Consider the following 26,831-nt stretch of genomic DNA (forward strand, 5'->3'; position numbering starts at 1 on the left):
TGGGTATAGCCAGAGGAGGGCTGGTTATAGGATCAGTGGTATCTGCATCAGTATAATAACACCAAGCACTATATAATGACACAATAGTGACACTGGCTCATGGGTATAGCCAGAGGAGGGCTGGTTATAGGATCAGTGGTATCTGCATCAGTATAATAACACCCAGCACTATATAATGACACAGTAGTAACACTGGCACATGGGTATAGCCAGAGGAGGGCTGGTTATAGGATCAGTGGTACCTGCATCAGTATAATAACACCCAGCACTATATAATGACACATTAGTAACACTGGCACATGGGTATAGCCAGAGGAGGGCTGGTTATAGGATCAGTGGTACCTGCATCAGTATAATAACACCCATCACTATATAAAGACACAGTAGTAACACTAGCACATGGGTATAGCCAGAGGAGGGCTGGTTATAGGATCAGTGGTACCTGCATCAGTATAATAACACCCAGCACTATATAATGACACAGTAGTGACACTGGCACATGGGTATAGCCAGAGGAGGGCTGGTTATAGGGTCAGTGGTATCTGCATCAGTATAATAACACCCAGCACTATATAATGACACAGTAGTGACACTGGCACATGGGTATAGCCAGAGGAGGGCTGGTTATAGGGTCAGTGGTATCTGCATCAGTATAATAACACCCAGCTCTATATAATGACACAGTAGTGACACTGGCACATGGCTATAGCCAGACAAGGGCTGGTTATAGGATCAATGGTATCTGCATCAGTATAATAACACCCAGCACTATATAATGACACAGTAGTGACACTGGCACATGCGTATAGCCAGATGAGAGCTGGTTATAGGGTCAGTGGTATCTGCATCAGTATAATAACACCAAGCACTATATAATGACACAGTAGTGACACTGGCACATGGGTATAGCCAGATGAGGGCTGGTTATAGGATCAGTGGTATCTGCATCAGTATAATAACACCCAGCGCTATATAATGACACAGTAGTGACACTGGCACATGGGTATAGCCAGAGGAGGGCTGGTTATAGGATCAGTGGTATATGCATCAGTATAATAACACCAAACACTTAAAATAATGTTTTTAATTTCAAATGTACATTGGTGTCCTTCACTAAGGACTGTACTTTGGAAAATGTCCGCCACAGCCTTTGTCTGTGCCTATCCCTGCTATAGATCACTTTTTTTCTATATATTTTTCTATTTTTTATTAAAAAATTCTGTAGTGTATCACTCCTGAGGGTGAGCCATCCCACTACCTTCTCCCCACTCCGTTGCTGGATCACCCACCTGCCTTCCGGATTCCCTCCCACACCTCTCGACGGCAAAAGCAGATGATCGTTGTAGACAGTGACTCATACAGTGTCACCATCTGTAACGTTCTGGCATCTGTCCTCATATGGAACCGATCACGCTTCGGTTCCATATGCGGGCAAATGCCTGGAGCTCAGGAACTCCAGCTCTCGGCTGCAACTTAACAGCCGAGACTACTGGGGCTTCCTGCAGCTCCGACATGTATATATGTCATGGGGTACGATAGGCAAAGTACCGAATGATGTTTATATACGTTATATTGGGTTAAGGGGTCAATATTCTTTTAACGTGTTAGGAATGCACGGCTAATTCATTTGTATTTTCTGTTTTTATAGTTTGATCATCCTTTGCTTAGGAAAGCTTGACTGATGATGGACGACATACAAAGGATAACAGAGAATGTAGTTAAACATGCGCTTGACATTCTCTTTCTAATAACTGGAGAGGTAAGTGACTCTACAGAATGCATCAGGATATTAAAGGGATATGAAACCCAAATTTTTTCTTTCAAGATTCAAATAGAGCATTTGATTTTAAACAACTTTCCAATTGTTTTCTGTTACAAACCCCAATTCTGAAAAAGTTAGGACAGTATGGAAAATACAAAAAACAAAAAGAGTCATTTAAAAATTAAATTCACCCTGTTCTATAGTGAAAACACATTATTGACGTTATTTGATGTTTTACTTTGTGAATTGAATGTGTTTTTGAAAATGTACTCATTTCAAATCTGATCACTGCAACACACTCCAAAAAAGTTGGGACAGGGGTAATTTAGGACTAAGCGATGTGACAAGTTGAAATAAGAAGGTGATGCGAAACAGGTGAGGCAATCGTGTAATCATAGTATATAAGGAGCCTCCAAAAAAGGCCTAGTCCTTCAAGTGCAAGGATGGGTCAAGGCTCGCCAATCTGCCAACAGAGGCATCAGTGAATAATCCAACACTTTGAGAACAACATTCTCCAAAGACAAATCGGTAGGATTTTAGGCATTTCACCTTCTACAGTGCACAATATAGTTTAAAGATTCAAGGAATCCGGTCAAATCTCGGTGCGTAAAGGGCAAGGCCAAAAACCACTTTTGAACGCACATGATCTCCGATCCCTCAGACGTCACTGTCTCAAAAACCTGCATGAGTCTGTAAAGGATATCCTGACATGGGCTCTGGAATATTTTGGTAAACCTTTTCTCAGTCAACACCATTCGCCACTGCATCCACAGATGCAAGTTAAGGCTTTACTATGCAAAGCAGAAGCCATACATCAACACTTTCCAGAAGCGCCGCCGACTTCTCTGGGCTCAGTCTCATCTGAGATGGACAGTAGCACAGTGTAATTGTGTTTTGTGGTCCGACAAGTCAACATTTCAAACAATTTTTGGAGAAAACAGCCGTATTGGTCTCAGTGGCAAAGATAAAAAGTACCATCCAAGCTGTTATCAGCGTCGGGTCTAAAAGCCAGCGAATGTCATGGTATGGGGCTGTGTCAGTGCCCATGGCATAGGTAACTTGCACATCTGTGAGGGCACCATTAATGCAGAAAGATATGTATAGATTTTGGAGCAACATATACTGCCATCCAGACATCGTCTTTTCCAGGGACGTCCCTGCATTTTCCAGCAAGACAATGCCAAACCACATTCTGCCCGGATTACAAGCACATGGTTGCGTAAGCAGAGAGTGCAGGTGCTAGCATGGCCTGCCTGCAGTCCTGACTTGTCTCCAAATGAGAATGTTTGGCGCAATAATAAGTGCAAAATAAGGCAACGAAGGCCCCGTACAGTCGCGCAGCTGAAGACATGCATAATGGATAAATGGGGGGAAATTCTGCTTGCTAAACTTAACCAACTGGTGTCTTCAGTGCCCAAACACTTAATAAGTGTTATTAAAAGAAAAGGTGATGTTACAGTCGACTGTCCCAACTTTTTTGGAACGTGTTGCAGTCATCAGATTTGAATTGAGTGTATATTTTTTAAAAATACATTAAATTCACAAAGTAAAACATCAAATAATGTGTTAATGTGTTTTCAATATACTACAGGGTGAATTGAATTTTCAAATGACTCTTTTTGTTTGTTTTCTTGCATTTTCCATACTGTCACAACTTATTCGGAATTAGGGTTGTGTGTGTATGTATGTATGTGTGTGTGTGTGTGTGTATGTATGTATGTGTATGTGTGTGTATATATATATATATATATAGCAAAGGAGGATGGTAGAAGCACTCCTGGTAAATTGCAAAGACCCAAAACCGGCCCGGGTGCACTCCAAGTGAAATACAAATCAGCAAAGTAAGGGAGTCACTCACAGGGTCTTGTAGTGAAGAACAATAATAAATTAATTAATAAAGACTTTGTTCTTCACTACAAGACCCTGTGAGTGACTCCCTTACTTTGCTGATTTATATATATATATATATATATATATATATATATATATATATATATATATATATATGGATGAGAAGATTGGTATCAAGGCACACTGTTCATGTGAAAGGTATACAAATGTGTATCAATATACTTGACAGAGGATGTGTAGTATAAATAACTAGCACATAATATTGCAATGATATTAAGTAAAAATAACCTAAATATCAGTTGACATAGGATACAGATAAACTAAACCAAAATAATACATAAAACTGTGTAAAACCACACCCAAATATTAGCTGATTAAAATACAGTATAAAATATAGACTTTGCAGTTCTTCAAATGTCAAAAAAATGATCCCAGAATAATATATATCCCCCCTTATCTGCATACTTGAAAGATGGAGAACATAGTGTTGGATCAATCAGTTCTTGAAATGAATTGTCCAAATAATAATTAGGTTATTTTTACTTAATATCATTGCAATATTATGTGCTAGTTATTTATACTACACATCCTCTGTCAAGTATATTGATACACATTTGTATACCTTTCACATGAACAGTGCGCCTTGATACCAATCTTCTCATCCATCTTTCTTACTAATTGGAAATAGGACAGTGTCAGGTGGGGACCTATAATTTGTCCATATTTCAGGTAATAGGCAGCCGGTTCATACCCTAGTATTTTGATTATAGGTCTTCTGGCGGTACACTTAGTGCTGATTTTCATAGTTCTCTTTTAAAATATATATATATATATATATATATATATATATATATATATATATATACAAAACACGGAAGGGAACTGCACTCTCATACCGGACCGGGTACACATCCTATGACCCTGCAACATGCTCAGCCCTGGGTGCCACTGGCACTCACAGGAAGCTGTGCTGTCCCCAGAGCCACAAGCAGTTAACCCCAGACAGGTCTGGGTGCAAGAACCATAGGGAAAATTACAAAACAAATTAATACAACACACAGAGAAAACCCAGCACTCACTTACAAGCTCTCAGCTAAGATTTAAAAGCAAAACTGGAAAGGTTAGTCACCGCATCTGGCCAAATGGGACAAGCTCAGGTACCACGTCAAGGTCCTTTCCAATACCTGAGACCCTAAAACAGCCACACAATGCAAGCTTTCAAATCCAAACAAACTGAAAACAAAAAAAGGGTGCACAGGAATATGTAATCACCCTAGACATATACAAAACACGGAAGGGAACTGCACTCTCATACCGGACCGGGTACACATCCTATGACCCTGCAACATGCTCAGCCCTGGGTGCCACTGGCACTCACAGGAAGCTGTGCTGTCCCCAGAGCCACAAGCAGTTAACCCCAGACAGGTCTGGGTGCAAGAACCATAGGGAAAATTACAAAACAAATTAATACAACACACAGAGAAAACCCAGCACTCACTTACAAGCTCTCAGCTAAGATTTAAAAGCAAAACTGGAAAGGTTAGTCACCGCATCTGGCCAAATGGGACAAGCTCAGGTACCACGTCAAGGTCCTTTCCAATACCTGAGACCCTAAAACAGCCACACAATGCAAGCTTTCAAATCCAAACAAACTGAAAACAAAAAAAGGGTGCACAGGAATATGTAATCACCCTAGACATATACAAAACACGGAAGGGAACTGCACTCTCATACCGGACCGGGTACACATCCTATGACCCTGCAACATGCTCAGCCCTGGGTGCCACTGGCACTCACAGGAAGCTGTGCTGTCCCCAGAGCCACAAGCAGTTAACCCCAGACAGGTCTGGGTGCAAGAACCATAGGGAAAATTACAAAACAAATTAATACAACACTCAGAGAAAACCCAGCACTCACTTACAAGCTCTCAGCTAAGATTTAAAAGCAAAACTGGAAAGGTTAGTCACCGCATCTGGCCAAATGGGACAAGCTCAGGTACCACGTCAAGGTCCTTTCCAATACCTGAGACCCTAAAACAGCCACACAATGCAAGCTTTCAAATCCAAACAAACTGAAATCAAAAAAAGGGTGCACAGGAATATGTAATCACCCTAGACATATACAAAACACGGAAGGGAACTGCACTCTCATACCGGACCGGGTACACATCCTATGACCCTGCAACATGCTCAGCCCTGGGTGCCACTGGCACTCACAGGAAGCTGTGCTGTCCCCAGAGCCACAAGCAGTTAACCCCAGACAGGTCTGGGTGCAAGAACCATAGGGAAAATTACAAAACAAATTAATACAACACACAGAGAAAACCCAGCACTCACTTACAAGCTCTCAGCTAAGATTTAAAAGCAAAACTGGAAAGGTTAGTCACCGCATCTGGCCAAATGGGACAAGCTCAGGTACCACGTCAAGGTCCTTTCCAATACCTGAGACCCTAAAACAGCCACACAATGCAAGCTTTCAAATCCAAACAAACTGAAAACAAAAAAAGGGTGCACAGGAATATGTAATCACCCTAGACATATACAAAACACGGAAGGGAACTGCACTCTCATACCGGACCGGCACCCAGGGCTGAGCATGTTGCAGGGTCATAGGATGTGTACCCGGTCCGGTATGAGAGTGCAGTTCCCTTCCGTGTTTTGTATATGTCTAGGGTGATTACATATTCCTGTGCACCCTTTTTTTGTTTTCAGTTTGTTTGGATTTGAAAGCTTGCATTGTGTGGCTGTTTTAGGGTCTCAGGTATTGGAAAGGACCTTGACGTGGTACCTGAGCTTGTCCCATTTGGCCAGATGCGGTGACTAACCTTTCCAGTTTTGCTTTTAAATCTTAGCTGAGAGCTTGTAAGTGAGTGCTGGGTTTTCTCTGTGTGTTGTATTAATTTGTTTTGTAATTTTCCCTATGGTTCTTGCACCCAGACCTGTCTGGGGTTAACTGCTTGTGGCTCTGGGGACAGCACAGCTTCCTGTGAGTGCCAGTGGCACCCAGGGCTGAGCATGTTGCAGGGTCATAGGATGTGTACCCGGTCCGGTATGAGAGTGCAGTTCCCTTCCGTGTTTTGTATATGTCTAGGGTGATTACATATTCCTGTGCACCCTTTTTTTGTTTTCAGTTTGTTTGGATTTGAAAGCTTGCATTGTGTGGCTGTTTTAGGGTCTCAGGTATTGGAAAGGACCTTGACGTGGTACCTGAGCTTGTCCCATTTGGCCAGATGCGGTGACTAACCTTTCCAGTTTTGCTTTTAAATCTTAGCTGAGAGCTTGTAAGTGAGTGCTGGGTTTTCTCTGTGTGTTGTATTAATTTGTTTTGTAATTTTCCCTATGGTTCTTGCACCCAGACCTGTCTGGGGTTAACTGCTTGTGGCTCTGGGGACAGCACAGCTTCCTGTGAGTGCCAGTGGCACCCAGGGCTGAGCATGTTGCAGGGTCATAGGATGTGTACCCGGTCCGGTATGAGAGTGCAGTTCCCTTCCGTGTTTTGTATATGTCTAGGGTGATTACATATTCCTGTGCACCCTTTTTTTGTTTTCAGTTTGTTTGGATTTGAAAGCTTGCATTGTGTGGCTGTTTTAGGGTCTCAGGTATTGGAAAGGACCTTGACGTGGTACCTGAGCTTGTCCCATTTGGCCAGATGCGGTGACTAACCTTTCCAGTTTTGCTTTTAAATCTTAGCTGAGAGCTTGTAAGTGAGTGCTGGGTTTTCTCTGTGTGTTGTATTAATTTGTTTTGTAATTTTCCCTATGGTTCTTGCACCCAGACCTGTCTGGGGTTAACTGCTTGTGGCTCTGGGGACAGCACAGCTTCCTGTGAGTGCCAGTGGCACCCAGGGCTGAGCATGTTGCAGGGTCATTGGATGTGTACCCGGTCCGGTATGAGAGTGCAGTTCCCTTCCGTGTTTTGTATATGTCTAGGGTGATTACATATTCCTGTGCACCCTTTTCTCCAACATAGGTGTGTCCGGTCCACGGCGTCATCCTTACTTGTGGGATATTCTCCTCCCCAACAGGAAATGGCAAAGAGCCCAGCAAAGCTGGTCACATGATCCCTCCTAGGCTCCGCCTACCCCAGTCATTCTCTTTGCCGTTGTACAGGCAACATCTCCACGGAGATGGCTTAGAGTTTTTTAGTGTTTAACTGTAGTTTTTCATTATTCAATCAAGAGTTTGTTATTTTCAAATAGTGCTGGTACGTACTATTTACTCAGAAACAGAAAAGAGATGAAGAATTCTGTTTGTATGAGGAAAATGATTTTAGCAACCGTAACTAAAATCCATGGCTGTTCCACACAGGACTGTTGAGAGCATTAACTTCAGTTGGGGGAACAGTTTGCAGTCCTTGCTGCTTGAGGTATGACACATTCTAACAAGACGATGTAATGCTGGAAGCTGTCATTTTCCCTATGGGATCCGGTAAGCCATGTTTATTACGATTGTAAATAAGGGCTTCACAAGGGCTTATTTAGACTGTAGACATTTTTTGGGCTAAATCGATTGATATTAACACTTATTTAGCCTTGAGGAATCATTTATTCTGGGTATTTTGATATAATAATATCGGCAGGCACTGTTTTAGACACCTTATTCTTTAGGGGCTTTCCCAAAGCATAGGCAGAGTCTCATTTTCGCGCCGGTGTTGCGCACTTGTTTTTGAGAGGCATGGCATGCAGTCGCATGTGAGAGGAGCTCTGATACTTATAAAAGACTTCTGAAGGCATCATTTGGTATCGTATTCCCCTTGGGTTTGGTTGGGTCTCAGCAAAGCAGATACCAGGGACTGTAAAGGGGTTAAAGCTTAAAACGGCTCCGGTTCCGTTATTTTAAGGGTTAAAGCTTCCAAATTTGGTGTGCAATATTTTCAAGGCTTTAAGACACTGTGGTGAAAGTTTGGTGAATTTTGAACAATTCCTTCATGTTTTTTCGCAATTGCAGTAATAAAGTGTGTTCAGTTTAAAATTTAAAGTGACAGTAACGGTTTTATTTCAAAACGTTTTTTGTACTTTCTTATCAAGTTTATGCCTGTTTAACATGTCTGAACTACCAGATAGACTGTGTTCTGAATGTGGGGAAGCCAGAATTCCTATTCATTTAAATAAATGTGATTTATGTGATAATGACAATGATGCCCAAGATGATTCCTCAAGTGAGGGGAGTAAGCATGGTACTGCATCATTCCCTCCTTCGTCTACACGAGTCTTGCCCACTCAGGAGGCCCCTAGTACATCTAGCGCGCCAATACTCCTTACTATGCAACAATTAACGGCTGTAATGGATAATTCTGTCAAAAACATTTTAGCCAAAATGAACCCTTGTCAGCGTAAGCGTGGATGCTCTGTTTTAGTTACTGAAGAGCATGACGACGCTGATATTAATATCTCTGAAGGGCCCCTAACCCAATCTGAGGGGGCCAGGGAGGTTTTGTCTGAGGGAGAAATTACTGATTTAGGGAATATTTCTCAGCAGGCTGAATCTGATGTGATTACTTTTAAATTTAAATTGGAACATCTCCGCATTTTGCTTAAGGAGGTATTATCCACTCTGGATGATTGTGAAAATTTGGTCATCCCAGAGAAACTATGTAAAATGGACAAGTTCCTAGAGGTGCCGGGGCTCCCAGAAGCTTTTCCTATACCCAAGCGGGTGGCGGACATTGTTAATAAAGAATGGGAAAGGCCCGGTATTCCTTTCGTCCCTCCCCCCATATTTAAAAAATTGTTTCCTATGGTCGACCCCAGAAAGGACTTATGGCAGTCAGTCCCCAAGGTCGAGGGAGCGGTTTCTACTTTAAACAAACGCACCACTATTCCCATAGAGGATAGTTGTGCTTTCAAAGATCCTATGGATAAAAAATTAGAAGGTTTGCTTAAAAAGATGTTTGTTCAGCAGGGTTACCTTCTACAACCCATTTCATGCATTGTCCCTGTCACTACAGCCGCATATTTCTGGTTTGATGAACTGATTAAGGTGCTCGATAGTGACTCGCCTCCTTATGAGGAGATTATGGACAGAGTCAATGCTCTCAAATTGGCTAATTCTTTCACTCTAGACGCCTCTTTGCAATTGGCTAAGTTAGCGGCTAAGAACTCTGGGTTTGCTATTGTGGCGCGCAGAGCGCTTTGGTTGAAATCTTGGTCGGCTGATGCGTCTTCCAAGAACAAGCTACTAAACATTCCTTTCAAGGGGAAAACGCTGTTTGGTCCTGACTTGAAAGAGATTATCTCTGATATCACTGGGGGTAAGGGCCATGCCCTTCCTCAGGATCGGCCTTTCAAGGCAAAAAATAGACCTAATTTTCGTCCCTTTCGTAAAAACGGACCAGCCCAAGGTGCTACGTCCTCTAAGCAAGAAGGTAATACTTCTCAGGCCAAGCCAGCTTGGAGACCAATGCAAGGCTGGAACAAGGGAAAGCAGGCAAAGAAACCTGCCACTGCTACCAAGACAGCATGAAATATCGGCCCCCGATCCGGGACCGGATCTGGTGGGGGGCAGACTCTCTCTCTTCGCTCAGGCTTGGGCAAGAGATGTTCTGGATCCTTGGGCGCTAGAAATAGTCTCCCAGGGTTATCTTCTGGAATTCAAGGGACTTCCCCCAAGGGGAAGGTTCCACAGGTCTCAGTTGTCTTCAGACCACATAAAAAGACAGGCGTTCTTACTTTGCGTAGAAGACCTGTTAAAAATGGGAGTGATTCATCCTGTTCCATTGAGAGAACAAGGGATGGGGTTCTACTCCAATCTGTTCATAGTTCCCAAAAAAGAGGGAACATTCAGACCAATCCTAGATCTCAAGATCTTAAACAAATTTCTCAAGGTCCCATCTTTCAAGATGGAAACCATTCGAACTATCCTTCCTTCCATCCAGGAAGGTCAATTCATGACCACGGTGGATTTAAAGGATGCGTATCTACATATTCCTATCCACAAGGAACATCATCGGTTCCTAAAGGTTTGCATTCCTGGACAAACATTACCAGTTCGTGGCGCTTCCTTTCGGATTAGCCACTGCTCCAAGGATTTTCACAAAGGTACTAGGGTCCCTTCTAGCTGTGCTAAGACCAAGGGGCATTGCTGTAGTACCTTACCTGGACGACATTCTGATTCAAGCGTCGTCCCTCCCTCGAGCAAAGGCTCACACGGACATCGTCCTGGCCTTTCTCAGATCGCACGGCTGGAAAGTGAACGTGGAAAAGAGTTCTCTATCCCCGTCAACAAGGGTTCCCTTCTTGGGAACAATTATAGACTCCTCAGAAATGAGGATTTTTCTAACAGAGGCCAGAAAGACAAAGCTCCTGGACTCTTGTCGAATACTTCATTCCGTTCCCCTTCCTTCCGTAGCTCAGTGCATGGAAGTGATCGGGTTGATGGTAGCGGCAATGGACATAGTTCCTTTTGCGCGCATTCATCTAAGACCGTTACAACTGTGCATGCTCAGTCAGTGGAATGGGGACTATACAGACTTGTCTCCAAAGATACAAGTAAATCAGAGGACCAGAGACTCACTCCGTTGGTGGCTGTCCCTGGACAACCTGTCACGAGGGATGACATTCCACAGACCAGAGTGGGTCATTGTCACGACCGACGCCAGTCTGATGGGCTGGGGCGCGGTCTGGGGATCCCTGAAAGCTCAGGGTCTTTGGTCTCGGGAAGAATCTCTTCTACCGATAAATATTCTGGAACTGAGAGCGATATTCAATGCTCTCAAGGCTTGGCCTCAGCTAGCGAGGACCAAGTTCATACGGTTTCAATCAGACAACATGACGACTGTTGCGTACATCAACCATCAGGGGGGAACAAGGAGTTCCCTAGCGATGGAAGAAGTGACCAAGATCATTCTATGGGCGGAGTCTCACTCCTGCCACCTGTCTGCTATCCACATCCCGGGAGTGGAAAATTGGGAAGCGGATTTTCTGAGTCGTCAGACATTGCATCCGGGGGAGTGGGAACTCCATCCGGAAATCTTTGCCCAAGTCACTCAACTTTGGGGCATTCCAGACATGGATCTGATGGCCTCTCGTCAGAACTTCAAAGTTCCTTGCTACGGGTCCAGATCCAGGGATCCCAAGGCGGCTCTAGTGGATGCACTAGTAGCACCTTGGACCTTCAAACTAGCTTATGTGTTCCCGCCGTTTCCTCTCATCCCCAGGCTGGTAGCCAGGATCAATCAGGAGAGGGCGTCGGTGATCTTGATAGCTCCTGCGTGGCCACGCAGGACTTGGTATGCAGATCTGGTGAATATGTCATCGGCTCCACCTTGGAAGCTACCTTTGAGACGAGACCTTCTTGTTCAGGGTCCGTTCGAACATCCGAATCTGGTTTCACTCCAGCTGACTGCTTGGAGATTGAACGCTTGACTTTATCGAAGCGAGGTTTCTCAGATTCTGTTATCGATACTCTTGTTCAGGCCAGAAAGCCTGTAACTAGAAAGATTTACCACATAATTTGGAAAAAATATATCTGTTGGTGTGAATCTAAAGGATTCCCTTGGGACAAGGTTAAGATTCCTAGGATTCTATCCTTCCTTCAAGAAGGATTGGAAAAAGGATTATCGGCAAGTTCCCTGAAGGGACAGATTTCTGCCTTGTCGGTGTTACTTCACAAAAAACTGGCAGCTGTGCCAGATGTTCAAGCCTTTGTTCAGGCTCTGGTTAGAATCAAGCCTGTTTACAAACCTTTGACTCCTCCTTGGAGTCTCAATTTAGTTCTTTCAGTTCTTCAGGGGGTTCCGTTTGAACCCTTACATTCCGTTGATATTAAGTTATTATCTTGGAAAGTTTTGTTTTTAGTTGCAATTTCTTCTGCTAGAAGAGTTTCAGAATTATCTGCTCTGCAGTGTTCTCCTCCTTATCTGGTGTTCCATGCAGATAAGGTGGTTTTACGTACTAAACCTGGTTTTCTTCCAAAAGTTGTTTCTAACAAAAACATTAACCAGGAGATTATCGTACCTTCTCTGTGTCCGAAACCAGTTTCAAAGAAGGAACGCTTGTTGCACAATTTGGATGTTGTTCGCGCTCTAAAATTCTATTTAGATGCTACAAAGGATTTTAGACAAACATCTTCCCTGTTTGTTGTTTATTCAGGTAAAAGGAGAGGTCAAAAAGCAACTTCTACCTCTCTCTCTTTTTGGATTAAAAGCATCATCAGATTGGCTTACGAGACTGCCGGACGGCAGCCTCCCGAAAGAATCACGGCTCATTCCACTAGGGCTGTGGCTTCCACATGGGCCTTCAAGAACGAGGCTTCTGTTGATCAGATATGTAGGGCAGCGACTTGGTCTTCACTGCACACTTTTACCAAATTTTACAAGTTTGATACTTTTGCTTCTTCTGAGGCTATTTTTGGGAGAAAGGTTTTGCAAGCCGTGGTGCCTTCCATTTAGGTGACCTGATTTGCTCCCTCCCTTCATCCGTGTCCTAAAGCTTTGGTATTGGTTCCCACAAGTAAGGATGACGCCGTGGACCGGACACACCTATGTTGGAGAAAACAGAATTTATGTTTACCTGATAAATTTCTTTCTCCAACGGTGTGTCCGGTCCACGGCCCGCCCTGGTTTTTTAATCAGGTCTGATAATTTATTTTCTTTAACTACAGTCACCACGGTACCATATGGTTTCTCCTATGCTATTATTCCTCCTTAACGTCGGTCGAATGACTGGGGTAGGCGGAGCCTAGGAGGGATCATGTGACCAGCTTTGCTGGGCTCTTTGCCATTTCCTGTTGGGGAGGAGAATATCCCACAAGTAAGGATGACGCCGTGGACCGGACACACCGTTGGAGAAAGAAATTTATCAGGTAAACATAAATTCTGTTTTTTTGTTTTCAGTTTGTTTGGATTTGAAAGCTTGCATTGTGTGGCTGTTTTAGGGTCTCAGGTATTGGAAAGGACCTTGACGTGGTACCTGAGCTTGTCCCATTTGGCCAGATGCGGTGACTAACCTTTCCAGTTTTGCTTTTAAATCTTAGCTGAGAGCTTGTAAGTGAGTGCTGGGTTTTCTCTGTGTGTTGTGTGTATATATATATATATATATATATATATATATATATATATATATATAAATCAAACAAGTAAGTTCAAATGCCAGGGTGTTTCGGGGCATTCACCCCTTCATCAGACGATGAGTTGTAATCAAAACATTTTATCCCCCATTGCAAATCAGGTTTATTATCAAAATGTACAGACTTTAGATTGTTTGCAATGAACAAATCAAACAAAAGCAATTGAAATAGCTTTTAATTAATTCTGTAGTCTCAAAATTATTCAACCCCTTCATGGCAAGCATCTTTAGTACTTAGTACCCTTTTGCTGCTATGACCTGCTGCAAAAGAGATGCATAGTCAGACACCAGCTTCTGGCAGCGTTCCTGAGAAGTCTTAGCCCATTCCTCATGAGCAATGGCCTCCAGTTCAGTAATATTCTTGGGTTTGTGTGCCTTCTTCAAATCCCACCAGAGATTTTCTTTGGGGTTCAAGTCAGGTGACTTATGGCCACTGTAGAATCTTCCAGGACTTCTTCTGCAACCAAGCCTTGGTAGAATTTGAGGTATGCTTGGGATCATTGTCTTGTTGGAACGTCAAATGACGCCCAAGCTTCAGCTTCCTCACAGATGATATGTTGTTTTCTCCAAGGATTTCCTGATACTTCAATTAATCCATCTTTTCTTCCACACGCTGCAGGTTACTAGTGCCAGAGGTTGCAAATCAGCCCCATAGCATCACTGCGCCACCCCCATGCTTAACTGTAGGCCGAGTGTTCTTTTCAACGTATGCTTCATTCTCCTTCCTGCAGACAGACCGCTGATCCATCAGGCCAAAATGTTCCAGTTTTGTTTCATCGCTCCACAGAACAGAATCCCAAAACTTCTGTGGCTTGTTTATATGATTTTGAGCATATTGTAGACTTTTCTTGTGCTTTTGGGTCAGTAGGGGTGTGCATCTTGAAGTTCTGGCATGGAAACCTTCTGCGTTTAGTACGCTCCTTACTGTGCAAACTGAAACCTCCGTGCCTGTTTCCACCAAGTCTTGCTGCAGGTCTTTTGCAGTCACTTGAGGGTTTTTCTCAACCTGCCTTCTCAGAAATCTGGTTGCAGCCATTGATATCTTCCTTTTTCTGCCCTGTCCAGGTAGTGTAACCACTGTTCCTTTAACTTTGAACCTGCAAACTGTGCTTCCAACAGTGTCTCTAGGAATATTCAGTGCCTTCGCTATCTTTTTGTGTCCGGTTCCTTGTTTGTGAAGGGCGATGATCTCTGCTCTTTTGACTTAGCCATATTTCTAACCTGCAGTCAAACGTGACACTCAACAAACCCCTAGCCAGTTCAGGTAGGTCATGTGTTCTAGCTCAAGCGCACCTGGTGCAACTAATGAAGCCCTCTATAAGTTGCATTGTCTGTGCTTAAGGTAACACCTGTTTTGCATATTTGTGCTGTTGTGAGGGATTCTATTCAGGGGGTTGAATCATTTTTAGACTGTAGAATTAATTAAAAGTTGCATTTTCAGTTGAATTTGGGGAAACCACTTGAAGCATTCGTTGTGTTGAGCTATTTTAATTGCTTTTGTTTGATTTGTTCATTGCAAACAACTGAAAGTCTCTGAATTTTGACAATAAGGGGCTGATTTATTACGGCCCAAATGGAGCCGTATACCCCTGTATCTGCGCGAGCCTTTAGGCTCGCCAGAAACAGGAGTTAAGAAGCAGCAGTCTTAAGACCACTGCGCTTCCTCTGAGGCGGACAGCAATCTGCCAGATCTCATACGATCAGGTTGATTAACACCCCCAGCTAGCGGCCGCAAATCGACACGGGGCGGCATTGCACAAGCAGTTCACCAGAACTGCTTGTGCAAGGCATTTATCGATGTCTGGCGGACATGATCGCTACAGCGAATCATGTCCACCAGACACTTGATATATCGGCCCCAATACCTGTTTGCAATGGGGGCTGAATAATTTTGATTACAACTGTGCCTGTGTGTGTATATATTTATATGTATATATATATATATATATATATATATACACCCTGGATTCATTTGACCAGGGTAATTGACAAGCTCTACTCTCACGCAATAGGGGGGTGGCATTGCACAAACATTTACCTTTGCAATGATAAATACAGGGAATATATTCACCCCACAATCTGCGATAGAATGTGGACAGCATCACATTGCAGATTGAGAAATCTTCCCCAGAAGAAGGGCCAGAAACACGGCCCTTCAAGCTCCATTCGGAGCTTGATAAATGGGCCTCATAGTGTGTGTGTGTGTATATATATATATATATATATATATATATATATATATATATATATATATATATATATATATATATATATATAATTAATTTCTTTTTGCTTTAGACATCTTTTTCCTACCTCTGATTTACAACTCTTAAATCTACAGCATTATATTGTAATGAAGATAAATACCGCTGCTGTGGATCCTCAGGATAAAGTGCTTCCTTATGGGAGACAAGATAAAAAGAAAGAACTGTCCACCAGGATTGTGAACCACGCCTCTAATATCATTCAACTTATGAATGGAGAGGTGAGTATGGTCATAACATGCTGTGTCACCCTTAAAGGGACAGTCTTCTCCAGAATTTTTATTTAAAAAAAGATAGATAATCCCTTTATTACCCATTCCTCAGTTGTGCATAACCAACACGGTTATATTAAAGGATTAGAAATTCTTCCACATTTGTGCTTAAATAAAAGACTTTATTTGAATTAATACTGAATAAGTAATGAAAGAAAACTATTTTTGTTTACAACCTGTAATATAATGTTTAAATTATCCTGAAATCAGCGGTAACGACCGCCCATAAAAGGAAGAGTTTATGTTAATACAGATTTAACCACCCATCCAATGGAGAAGCGGCTGTGTCCGTTCATTTTAATATGCCTGTGATATCATTTCTGTCCCCCTAGCATGCACACTTGCTATTTTCGCATGCGCACAGAAACACAGCCAACACATTGTTTTTTGCTCTTTTAATCGCATGCGCAAATCAGCAACCCGGCATCCGGCGCTTGGAGCGTGACGCTCCACTGGATAGTGGAGAGAAGAGGGCGATTCTGCGCATGCTTTTGCAATAAAATAGTTTAGATGTGCATGCGGGCTGCCATAATGTTTCTACCTAGGTAGAACATTCTAATAGGGCCGATATAATGAATATAAAATAGATTTGAATTTGTAATCAAAATTACAAGGAACGAAAAGAAAACTTTAAAGAGGTACCTATTTGAAATATATTTATTATATATAGAAGTTTTGAACAAGTTACATATTTTTGGGGGGTTTCCTATCCCTTTAATACACTTTTTACCTCTGTGATTAACTTGTATCTAAGCCTCTGCAGACTTCCCCCTTATTTCAGTACTTTTGACAGACTTTAATTTTAGCAAATCGGTGCCCTCTCATAAGTAACTCCACGGGAGTGAGCACAATGTTATCTATATGGCACACATTAACTAACACTGTCTATATGTGGGGAGAAAAAGGAACAAAAACAAGTGAAGCATTTATAAAAGGAGAAAAACTGAGTTAGAAAGGGACACAGAGTTAAAAAGTAATTCTTGATTTTAAATAACAGAAATATTTAAGTATATTTATAATTGAAAAAACATTCTGCATTTGAGACATGTAATTTTTACAAATAACCACAAGATGGTGCTCTAGAATTGGGAATTGTATTTATTTAAAGTGTGAGATTGTAATATAGAATGTTTAATGGGACATGAAACACATTTTCTTTCCTGTTTCAGATAAAGCATCCAATTTTATATTTACTTCTATTATTTAATTTGCCTCTTTCTCTTGGTATCCTTTGCTGAAAAACATACCTAGGTAGGTATAGGAACCTCTGTGCATTACTGGTAGCTAGATAATTATTGGTGACTGTACATATACGCCACTTGTCATTGGCTCAACCAATGTGTTCAGCTAGCTCCCAGTACTGCATTTCTGTTCTTTCAACAAAGGAAACCAAGAGAATTAAGCAAATGTGTAGTAACATTTAAATTGGAAAGTTGTTTAGAATTCTATGCACTATTCTGAATCACAACTTTGGGTTTCACATCCCTTTATAGTAAAAAAACTATTAAACTACAATAGGCTTTCATTATTTATTTTGATTAAATTCTCTGTAATTTAACTTTGAAAAATGTTTTAAATTCCATTGAGTTTCTGTAAAGTAATGAGCACCACCAATATATAAACAGCCAATAAATGAGAATTCAAAGAAGGCTGTGTGGAATATAGGGGGTTGTTAAAGTAACAGGTTCTCCAATACAGTTGTGTAACATCTGTCCCTAAATGTCCTCAGCAGAAGAGAGAGAGGGAAATTCTAGGTTCCAACAGGACAGGGCCAATTACGTTATAGACACTAAACCTTTATACTTATAGCTTCAATATTTAAACAACTGATATCATATTTCTTAATTCTATTCCTCAGGCACAGCTTTGGTTTGAATACATAATTATGTATAGAATTTAGTAACTGTTTAACGAAGAAAAGTGCAACAAGAAAGGGGTATTCTAATATTGCTTGCACGGAATGTGTTTAACCCATTAATCTCGCTTAAGAGCAGCAAGGCATTACTGGGTGCACACATCTCGTACGATAATAACGAAGCATACGCGTCTAGCTTCTCTTTTATGATTCAGACAGAGCTTAAAGGGGCAGTATACACCAATTTTGTAATTGACAGTGACACTACACAGATACTGATATAAAAATCCAGTATAAAACCTTCTAAAAACTTACTTAGAATTTCCCTGTTTAGCACTGTTTGAGTTTAGGCTGGGACACCCACTGTAAGGGGAAATGTAGTTCCAAAACCTCTGAAGGGCCAAGTTTGAGGATCTCTGCATTATACAAACAGAAGGCATCGGAAGTTTGTAGACTTCAGTATACATCTAAAACTTTGGGGCTTGGTTAGGAGCCTAAAAATCAGCACAATGTTATTAAAAATTAGCAAAACTATACATTGTTACAAAAACACTACCAGATGGGCTATGTAAATGGAGCATCTACAAAACATTTATGCAAAGAAAAATCTAGTGTACAATGTCCCTTTAATATTTTTTAAAAACTTTCCAATTTACTTTTATTATCAAAAGTGCTTCATTCTCGTGGTATCCTTTGTTGAAGGAGCAATAAACTACTGGGAGCTAGCTGAACACATATGGTGAGCCTATGACAAGAGGCATATATGTGCAGCCACCAATCACCAGCTAGCTTCTTTATTCCCCTAGCCCACCTTTTTTATTCAACAAAGGATACTAAGAGAACACTGCACATTGTAATATAAAAGTGAATTTAAAAGGTTCTTAGAATGACATGTTGAGTACACAGGAGCCAGACATACAGTAACAGAAGTTATTTATAAATATAGATCTGTTTATCAGACAGAAGTAATATTGCAGGCACCAGCTATAGAGCTTAGTGAACTTGTGTATTCTGTTTGCTCATTGGCTGCTTCCATGTTCCAGGTGCCGTTAAAATATGACAGTTTTGCAGTTTATTTCTCTGCTGAAGAATGGGAATATCTACAGGAGCACAGAGACCAATACAAGGACATTATGGAGAACAGTCAGACCCCAAACACACCAGGTAAACACATAGAACGGGCGTCTGATGCATTAAAGGGACACTCAACTCAAAATTAAACTTTCATGAATCAGATAGAAAAGGCAATTTTAAAGAACTTACCTATTTATTTCCAGTAACAAAATGTGCACAGTCTTTTTATATTTACACTTTTTGAGTCATCAGCTCCTACTGAGCATGTGCAAGAATTCACAGAATATACATAAATGCATTTGTGATTGGCTGATAGCTGTCACATGGTACATAGGGAGTAGAAATAGACATAACTGAAATTTGTCAGAAAAAAATCTACTACTCATTTGAAGTTCAAACTAAGTGCTAATCCATTGTCTTGTTATCATGCAGGTGTTCATTATGCAAATCTACTTTATGTACTGGTCTGTGTAAGAGGCTACTACATTAGTTAAATGCATCTGAAAAAAAATAATACTGGAGATTTAACTACAAGTTTCCAATTGACTTCTATTATCCAATTTACTTTGTTCCCTTGGTATCTTTTGTTGAAAAGCAGATAGGCAGGCTCAGGGGCTTGTGTCTAGAGCCCTATATGTCTGCAGGTTAGCAAGAATACATTTGCAAGAACGCTAGAATCAACAGCTAGCTAGCTCCCAGTAGTTCATTGCTGCTACTGAGCGTACCTAGATATGCTTTTCAACAAAGGATACCAAGAGAATAAAGCAAATTTAATAATAGAAACATCCACGTGGATTCCAATTTTGGTTGGAAAGTCCCTTTAAGGCACCCTACTGAGAAGTCCACAGTTTTTTAATAATTGTATGGTTAAATATTTTCTACCTAAATTGCAAGATGTTGCAGAATAACAAAAATAATAATTTTCTCTCCTGATTTTTAGTTTATTAGGTTTTTTAATTGTCCAATATAATAAAATCTTGAATTTTTGTGTTTGGGGAAGGTGAACTGATATTAGATGCAGGACCATAAAAATGTTTAGAAAATAATGAGCCCTGTGCTGTTATTTAGAAAATAACTTAATTTTTGTTTTGTATTTTATATGATGGTATAAAAAAAAAAACGTTATCCAAACAGCTTGAGACCGGAAAAGGTTGGGATTTTGAATTAGTTTGCATTTCAGAATAATTGTAAAGAAGAATATCGTATGTCATTTAGGCAATAATTTACATGTTATAATACAGCTTATACCTACAACCTAAAGGTAGTTTTATATGATTTGTAATACTTTTGTATTAAAAGCTAATTGTTCTAAATAAATAGACTATTTATTTTCATTTTAGAATCCAAAAGACAAACAAAAGACGTTGTCAGCGAAGATTGTGATGTACTGGAGATGAAAGATGGTAATTTTCAATTTTATTAAAAAAAAAAAAACTAAAAAAAATTAAAGTCTGAATTTTGAAAATCTGAATTGCAGGATTTTTACCTGTATTATGGTATTTTTGCAAACTACAGATATTTTCTAAAAATGTTTGATCTTCTGGGGTAAAAAATAAATAAAAATGTATGTTTTTGTGTGGGGATCTCAAAATGAAAATGCTGAAATTAATGTAAATGTAATAAGTGCCAAATAAAAAAAACGCTCTAATATATATGTGAAAGCGCTCAGCATTGGAGGGGTTAAAGGGATAATCAAGTCAAAATAAAACTTTCATGATTCGGATAGAGCAACAATTTTAAGCAACTTTCTAATTTACTCCAATTATCAATTATTCTTCGTTCTCTTGGTATCTTTATTTGAAAAAGCAATAATGTAAGCTTAGAAGCCGCCCTATTTTTGGTTTAGCACCTGGGTAGCGCTTGCTGATTGGTGTCTAAATGTAGCCACCATTCAGCAAGCGCTACCCAGGTTCTGAACCAAAAAGGGACCAGCTCCTAAGCTTTCTTTCAAATAAAGATACTAAAAGAACAAATAAAAATTGATAATAGGAGTACATTTGAAAGTTGCTTAAAATTACTGCTCTATCTCACTGGTTTGGACTGTTCTGGAGGTTTGAAGACAGATTTGAAAACCAGTGCTCTATCTGAATCATGAAAGTTTAATTTTGACTAGACTTCCTTTAAAGGGACATTGTATGCAAAAAAAAAATAAAAAAAATTCCATCATCCATATGAACTAGCAACATTTTAAATGGACAGTCTAGACCACTGGTTTTGAAGCCTTTCCTCAAACCTCCTTAACAGGCCAGATTTTGAGGATATCTGAACTGGAGCACAGGTGAAATAGTCAGCTGATTAATAACCATGGTTATTTTACCTGCCCTCATCCAAGGTAGTCCGGAAAACATGGCCTGTTGGAGAGGCCTGAGGACAGGTTTGAAAACCAGTGGTCTAGACCCAATACATAATTTTGATTACTTATTATTACATACCAGAGAAACATCTTGCAATTGCAACATGTTATAAGCTTACAAGAAGTACATGAAACTTTTAAATATGCATTGCTTGTTCAGAGCTGAAAATGGCCGCCAAACTCCGCCCACCTATTGTGTGTATATTTTGGTTTGTTAAGTTTCTCCAATCACGATGAACTCTTAAATTTAAGTTTTCATACTCACACACGCTGATTTGTGCCTGTGCAATTTGAAATAGCTAACTAAACAATATTAACGTGCACTGCGAAACTGTCACACAAGAAAACCGCTAACTGGACAAGGAGAAAGCTGTGGGCGGAGCTTGGCAGACATTTTTGGCTGCTAACAAACAATGATTATTTAAAAGTTTCATATACTTCTTAGAGCTTATAAATGTGGAACCCGTTACAAGATCCTTGTCTGCTATGGAACAGTAAGTCATAAAGAATAGTCTAGACTGTCCCCTTTAAATGGACATTTTAGTGTTAAGATAAAATTCTCTATTTGTAAACAAATTCCTCTTCTTTACCTGCAAAGGGGTTAAATACATAGGCAAAGTTGTGCTCCTGTGCAACTCTAGGTGAGGATACAGTTGGCAAGCTTATAAGAAGCAGGTATATATGCATATGCTCCAGTTACTTGTAAATGTAGTGCATGTTTGAAATCTTCTAAAAATACTATAATTACAAGGTGTAATTAAATTGTAACTACATTTCCGTTGCTCTTGTTTCCAGTCATTTTTCGCCTTTGCCTTTGTTCCCTTTACCGTCAAAATTCAGATACAGCAGCAATTTTAAAAAAACTTTCAAATATACATCCATTATCAAAATGTGCATTCTTTTATACGCACACCGGCTCCTACTGAGCATGTGCAAAAGTGCACATTATATAGGTATATGCATTTTGTGATTGGCCAATGATACGGGGGGGGAGGGGAAATTGGACTAAATTTGAAATTTGCTGAAAATTTTCTACCGCTCATTTCAAACTCAAAGTAAGTGCTATTGCATTGTCTTTCTATTGTGTATTTGTAAATAATTTAATTATGCTGTATTTAGTAGTCCTTTATTATTAAACCTTAGGTAAAACCAGTAACACAATATCTATATTTTGTCTTAAATAAATAATTTACATAAATATAAACAAATCGTGTCAAACTTAAAATGATGGTAAACTTGACATGTTTTAACCCCCCTCATGCCAGGGGCAAGTGTTGAAGGTTGGAACAAAGTTCTGATGTAAACACTTGCTTGAAAACGGAAATCACGCAGTAGTTGATACGATCACGTGATTTCAATGCCGGGATTGGATCATGGGGGACTGCCTACGATGTGATGTTCATCAGCATGAAATGAGCATAAGCTTGATCTTACGCGTTTCGGCCGTTGGCCATAATCATAGATCTTAACCTCCTTGTCAGAGGTATGCTTTTAAAGGGGGCATCAGCCCCTCCCTTTAAGACTTAATTAAAAAGACAAAAACATCTTAATGGCGTCTAGGGGTTAATATCAGGTCTGGAATATAAGCAATATTTTAGATGGACTTTAATTGATCACTTCTAATGAAGATGCGCTGTAGCTTACTTTTTAATCTAGCCATTCCATTCTAATACCCCACGATCTGGCTGCCCATTCAAAACTCATTTTTTTTGGGGAGCTAACAGTTTGAACTGTTCTCCAGTCGGCGATGTAGCTAAAAAAAAAAAAAAGTGCTGTATGGCTAGAGCGCAGATTGGGGAACAGCACAAACCGTTAGCTCACAAAAAAATTTGTTTTGAAGTGGGCGGACAGGGCACGGTATTAGAACGGCGAGATTAAAAAAGTAAGTTACAGCGCATCTTTATTAAAAGTGATAAATTAAAGTCAGTCTAAAATATTGCTTAGAATCCGGACCTGATTTTAAACCATGTCAAGTTTGCCCTTATCAGTTTATACATTGGCTTTTAAGAACAAATGTGTTTACTATTTCGTGAAAAAAAGCTGTTTCTATGAAATTAAATATTTTTGGACTCTTGAAGACAGGAATTTGGGTTCGGTATAACATTTATGGTTTGTGGTAAGCAAAATTTCCTGCTATAAAGTCTTGGTGGAGGTATTAAAGCAAAATAAATAATTACATAAACTCTCTTTGAGACTAGTAGATCCTGCCAAGTTTGCTCAGCTAGTTGTGTCAGAAAAAAAATTAAAGGAATTTACTTTTGGCATACGTCTTGTTCTTCACCCACAAAAGCATATGGGAAGATCGGCTAATAGTATTGCAGAAATACCAGGTGCAGCTGCTGATTGGCTGATAGGGATAGGTGAATGTGTTTATACTCGAATTCAAATGTTAGAACGAATGTTATTGTAGAAATTAGATTTACATAATCTAGCTATCTAAGTTGATAAGAACAAATATTCTTAAAAATTCTATAAACGAATGCTTAACAACACACTCAATTTAAAGCCGCGCTTCTAGTGGGCTAACTGGGCTATAGAAATAGAAATCAGCGTAATATTAGGTGATACAATATACACACTAGAGTGATCGTAATAGCTGGCTATCGGCTAGATTTGGAGTTTGGCGTTAGCCGTGAAAACCAGCGTTAGAGGCTCCTAACGCTGGTTTTAGGCTACCGCCGGTATTTGGAGTCACTGAAAATAGGGTCTAACGCTCACTTTTCAGCCGCGACTTTTCCATACCGCAGATCCCCTTACGTCAATTGCGTATCCTATCTTTTCAATGGGATCTTTCTAACTCCGGTATTTAGAGTCGTTTCTGAAGTGAGCGTTAGAGCTCTAACGACAAAACTCCAGCCGCAGGAAAAAAGCAGGAGTTAAGAGCTTTCTGGGCTAACGCCGGTTCATAAAGCTCTTAACTACTGTACCCTAAAGTACACTAACACCCATAAACTACGTATGTACCCCTAAACTGAGGTCCCCCCACATCGCCGCCACTCAAATTTTTTTTTAACCCCTAATCTGCCGACCGCAAAGCGCCGCCAGCTAAGTTATCCCTATGTACCCCTAATCTGCTCCCCCTAACACCGCCGACCCCTGTATTATATTTATTAACCCCTAACCTGCCCCCCACAACGTCGCCGCCAGCTACTTACAATAATTAACCCCTAATCTGCCGACCGCAAAGCGCCGCCACCTACATTATAGCTATGTACCCCTAATCTGCTGCCCCTAACACCGCCGACCCCTATATTATATTTATTAACCCCTAATCTGCCCCCCTCAACGTCGCCTTCACCTGCCTACACTGATTAACCCCTAATCTGCCGAGCGGACCGCACCGCTACTATAATAAATGTATTAACCCCTAATCCGCCTCACTAACCCTATAATAAATAGTATTAACCCCTAATCTGCCCTCCCTAACATCGCCGACACCTAACTTCAATTATTAACCCCTAATCTGCCGACCGGAGCTCACCGCTACTATAATAAATGGATTAACCCCTAAAGCTAAGTCTAACCCTAACACTAACACCCCCCTAACTTAAATATAATTTAAATCTAACGAAATTAATTAACTCTTATTAAATAAATTATTCCTATTTAAAGCTAAATACTTACCTGTAAAATAAATCCTAATATAGCTACAATATAAATTATAATTACATTGTAGCTATTTTAGGATTAATATTTATTTTACAGGCAACTTTGTAATTATTTTAACCAGGTACAATAGCTATTAAATAGTTAAGAACTATTTAATAGTTACCTAGTTAAAATAATAACAAAATTACCTGTAAAATAAATCCTAACCTAAGTTACAATTAAACCTAACACTATACTATCATTAAATTAATTAAATAAAATACCTACAATTAAACCTAACGCTACACTATCAATAAATAAATTAAATACAATTCCTACAAATAACTACAATGAAATAAACTAACTAAAGTACAAAAAATAAAAAAGAACTAAGTTACAAAAAATAAAAAAATATTTACAAACATCAGAAAAATATTACAACAATTTTAAACTAATTACACCTACTCTAAGCCCCCTAATAAAATAACAAAGACCCCCAAAATAAAAAAATGCCCTACCCTATTCTAAATTAATAAAGTTAAAAGCTCTTTTACCTTACCAGCCCTGAACAGGGCCCTTTGCGGGGCATGCCCCAAGAAAATCAGCTCTTTTGCCTGTAAAAAAAAACATACAATACTCCCCCCCCAACATTACAACCCACCACCCACATACCCCTAATCTAACCCAAACCCCCCTTAAATAAACCTAACACTAAGCCCCTGAAGATCTTCCTACCTTGTCTTCACCTCACCAGGTATCACCGATCCGTCCTGGCTCCAAAATCTTCATCCAACCCAAGCGGGGGCTGGCGATCCATCATCCGGTGCTGAAGAGGTCCAGAAGAGGCTCCAAAGTCTTCCTCCTATCCGGCAAGAAGAGGACATCCGGACCGGCAAACATCTTCATCCAAGCGGCATCTTCTATCTTCTTCCATCCGGTGCGGAGCGGGTCCATCTTGAAGCAGCCGACGCGGATCCATCCTCTTCTTCCGGCGACTCCCGACGAATGACGGTTCCTTTAAGGGACGTCATCCAAGATGGCGTCCCTCGAATTCCGATTGGCTGATAGGATTCTATCAGCCAATCGGAATTAAGGTAAGAATATTCTGATTGGCTGATGGAATCAGCCAATCAGAATCAAGTTCAATCCGATTGGCTGATCCAATCAGCCAATCAGATTGAGCTTGCATTCTATTGGCTGTTCCGATCATTCGTCGGGAGTCGCCGGAAGAAGAGGATGGATCCGCGTCGGCTGCTTCAAGATGGACCCGCTCCGCACCGGATGGAAGAAGATAGAAGATGCCGCTTGGATGAAGATGTTTGCCGGTCCGGATGTCCTCTTCTTGCCGGATAGGAGGAAGACTTTGGAGCCTCTTCTGGACCTCTTCAGCACCGGATGATGGATCGCCAGCCCCCGCTTGGGTTGGATGAAGATTTTGGAGCCAGGACGGATCGGTGATACCTGGTGAGGTGAAGACAAGGTAGGAAGATCTTCAGGGGCTTAGTGTTAGGTTTATTTAAGGGGGGTTTGGGTTAGATTAGGGGTATGTGGGTGGTGGGTTGTAATGTTGGGGGGGGTATTGTATGTTTTTTTTTTACAGGCAAAAGAGCTGATTTTCTTGGGGCATGCCCCGCAAAGGGCCCTGTTCAGGGCTGGTAAGGTAAAAGAGCTTTTAACTTTATTAATTTAGAATAGGGTAGGGCATTTTTTTATTTTGGGGGTCTTTGTTATTTTATTAGGGGGCTTAGAG

General features: G+C 40.6%; 1 protein-coding gene across 3 annotated transcripts in view; it reads left to right on the forward strand.

Annotated features, from left to right (window-relative positions):
* LOC128666998 (zinc finger protein 684) overlaps positions 1 to 26,831 on the forward strand; it is a 58,737-nt gene that overhangs the window by 16,154 nt on the left and 15,752 nt on the right. For 2 of the 3 annotated variants that reach the window (XM_053721849.1, XM_053721850.1), the window contains exons 2-5: positions 1,649 to 1,759; positions 16,017 to 16,160; positions 19,110 to 19,230; positions 20,481 to 20,543. In XM_053721849.1, coding sequence (XP_053577824.1) covers positions 1,682 to 1,759; positions 16,017 to 16,160; positions 19,110 to 19,230; positions 20,481 to 20,543 — 406 coding nt within the window. In that variant the 5' untranslated portion in view covers positions 1,649 to 1,681. Of the gene's footprint in view, positions 1 to 956; positions 1,760 to 16,016; positions 16,161 to 19,109; positions 19,231 to 20,480; positions 20,544 to 26,831 lie in introns of those variants that run through there. The other variant, XM_053721848.1, reaches the window with a different exon arrangement.

Source organism: Bombina bombina, chromosome 7, assembly GCF_027579735.1.
Source record: "Bombina bombina isolate aBomBom1 chromosome 7, aBomBom1.pri, whole genome shotgun sequence".
Classification (NCBI taxonomy): domain Eukaryota; kingdom Metazoa; phylum Chordata; class Amphibia; order Anura; family Bombinatoridae; genus Bombina; species Bombina bombina.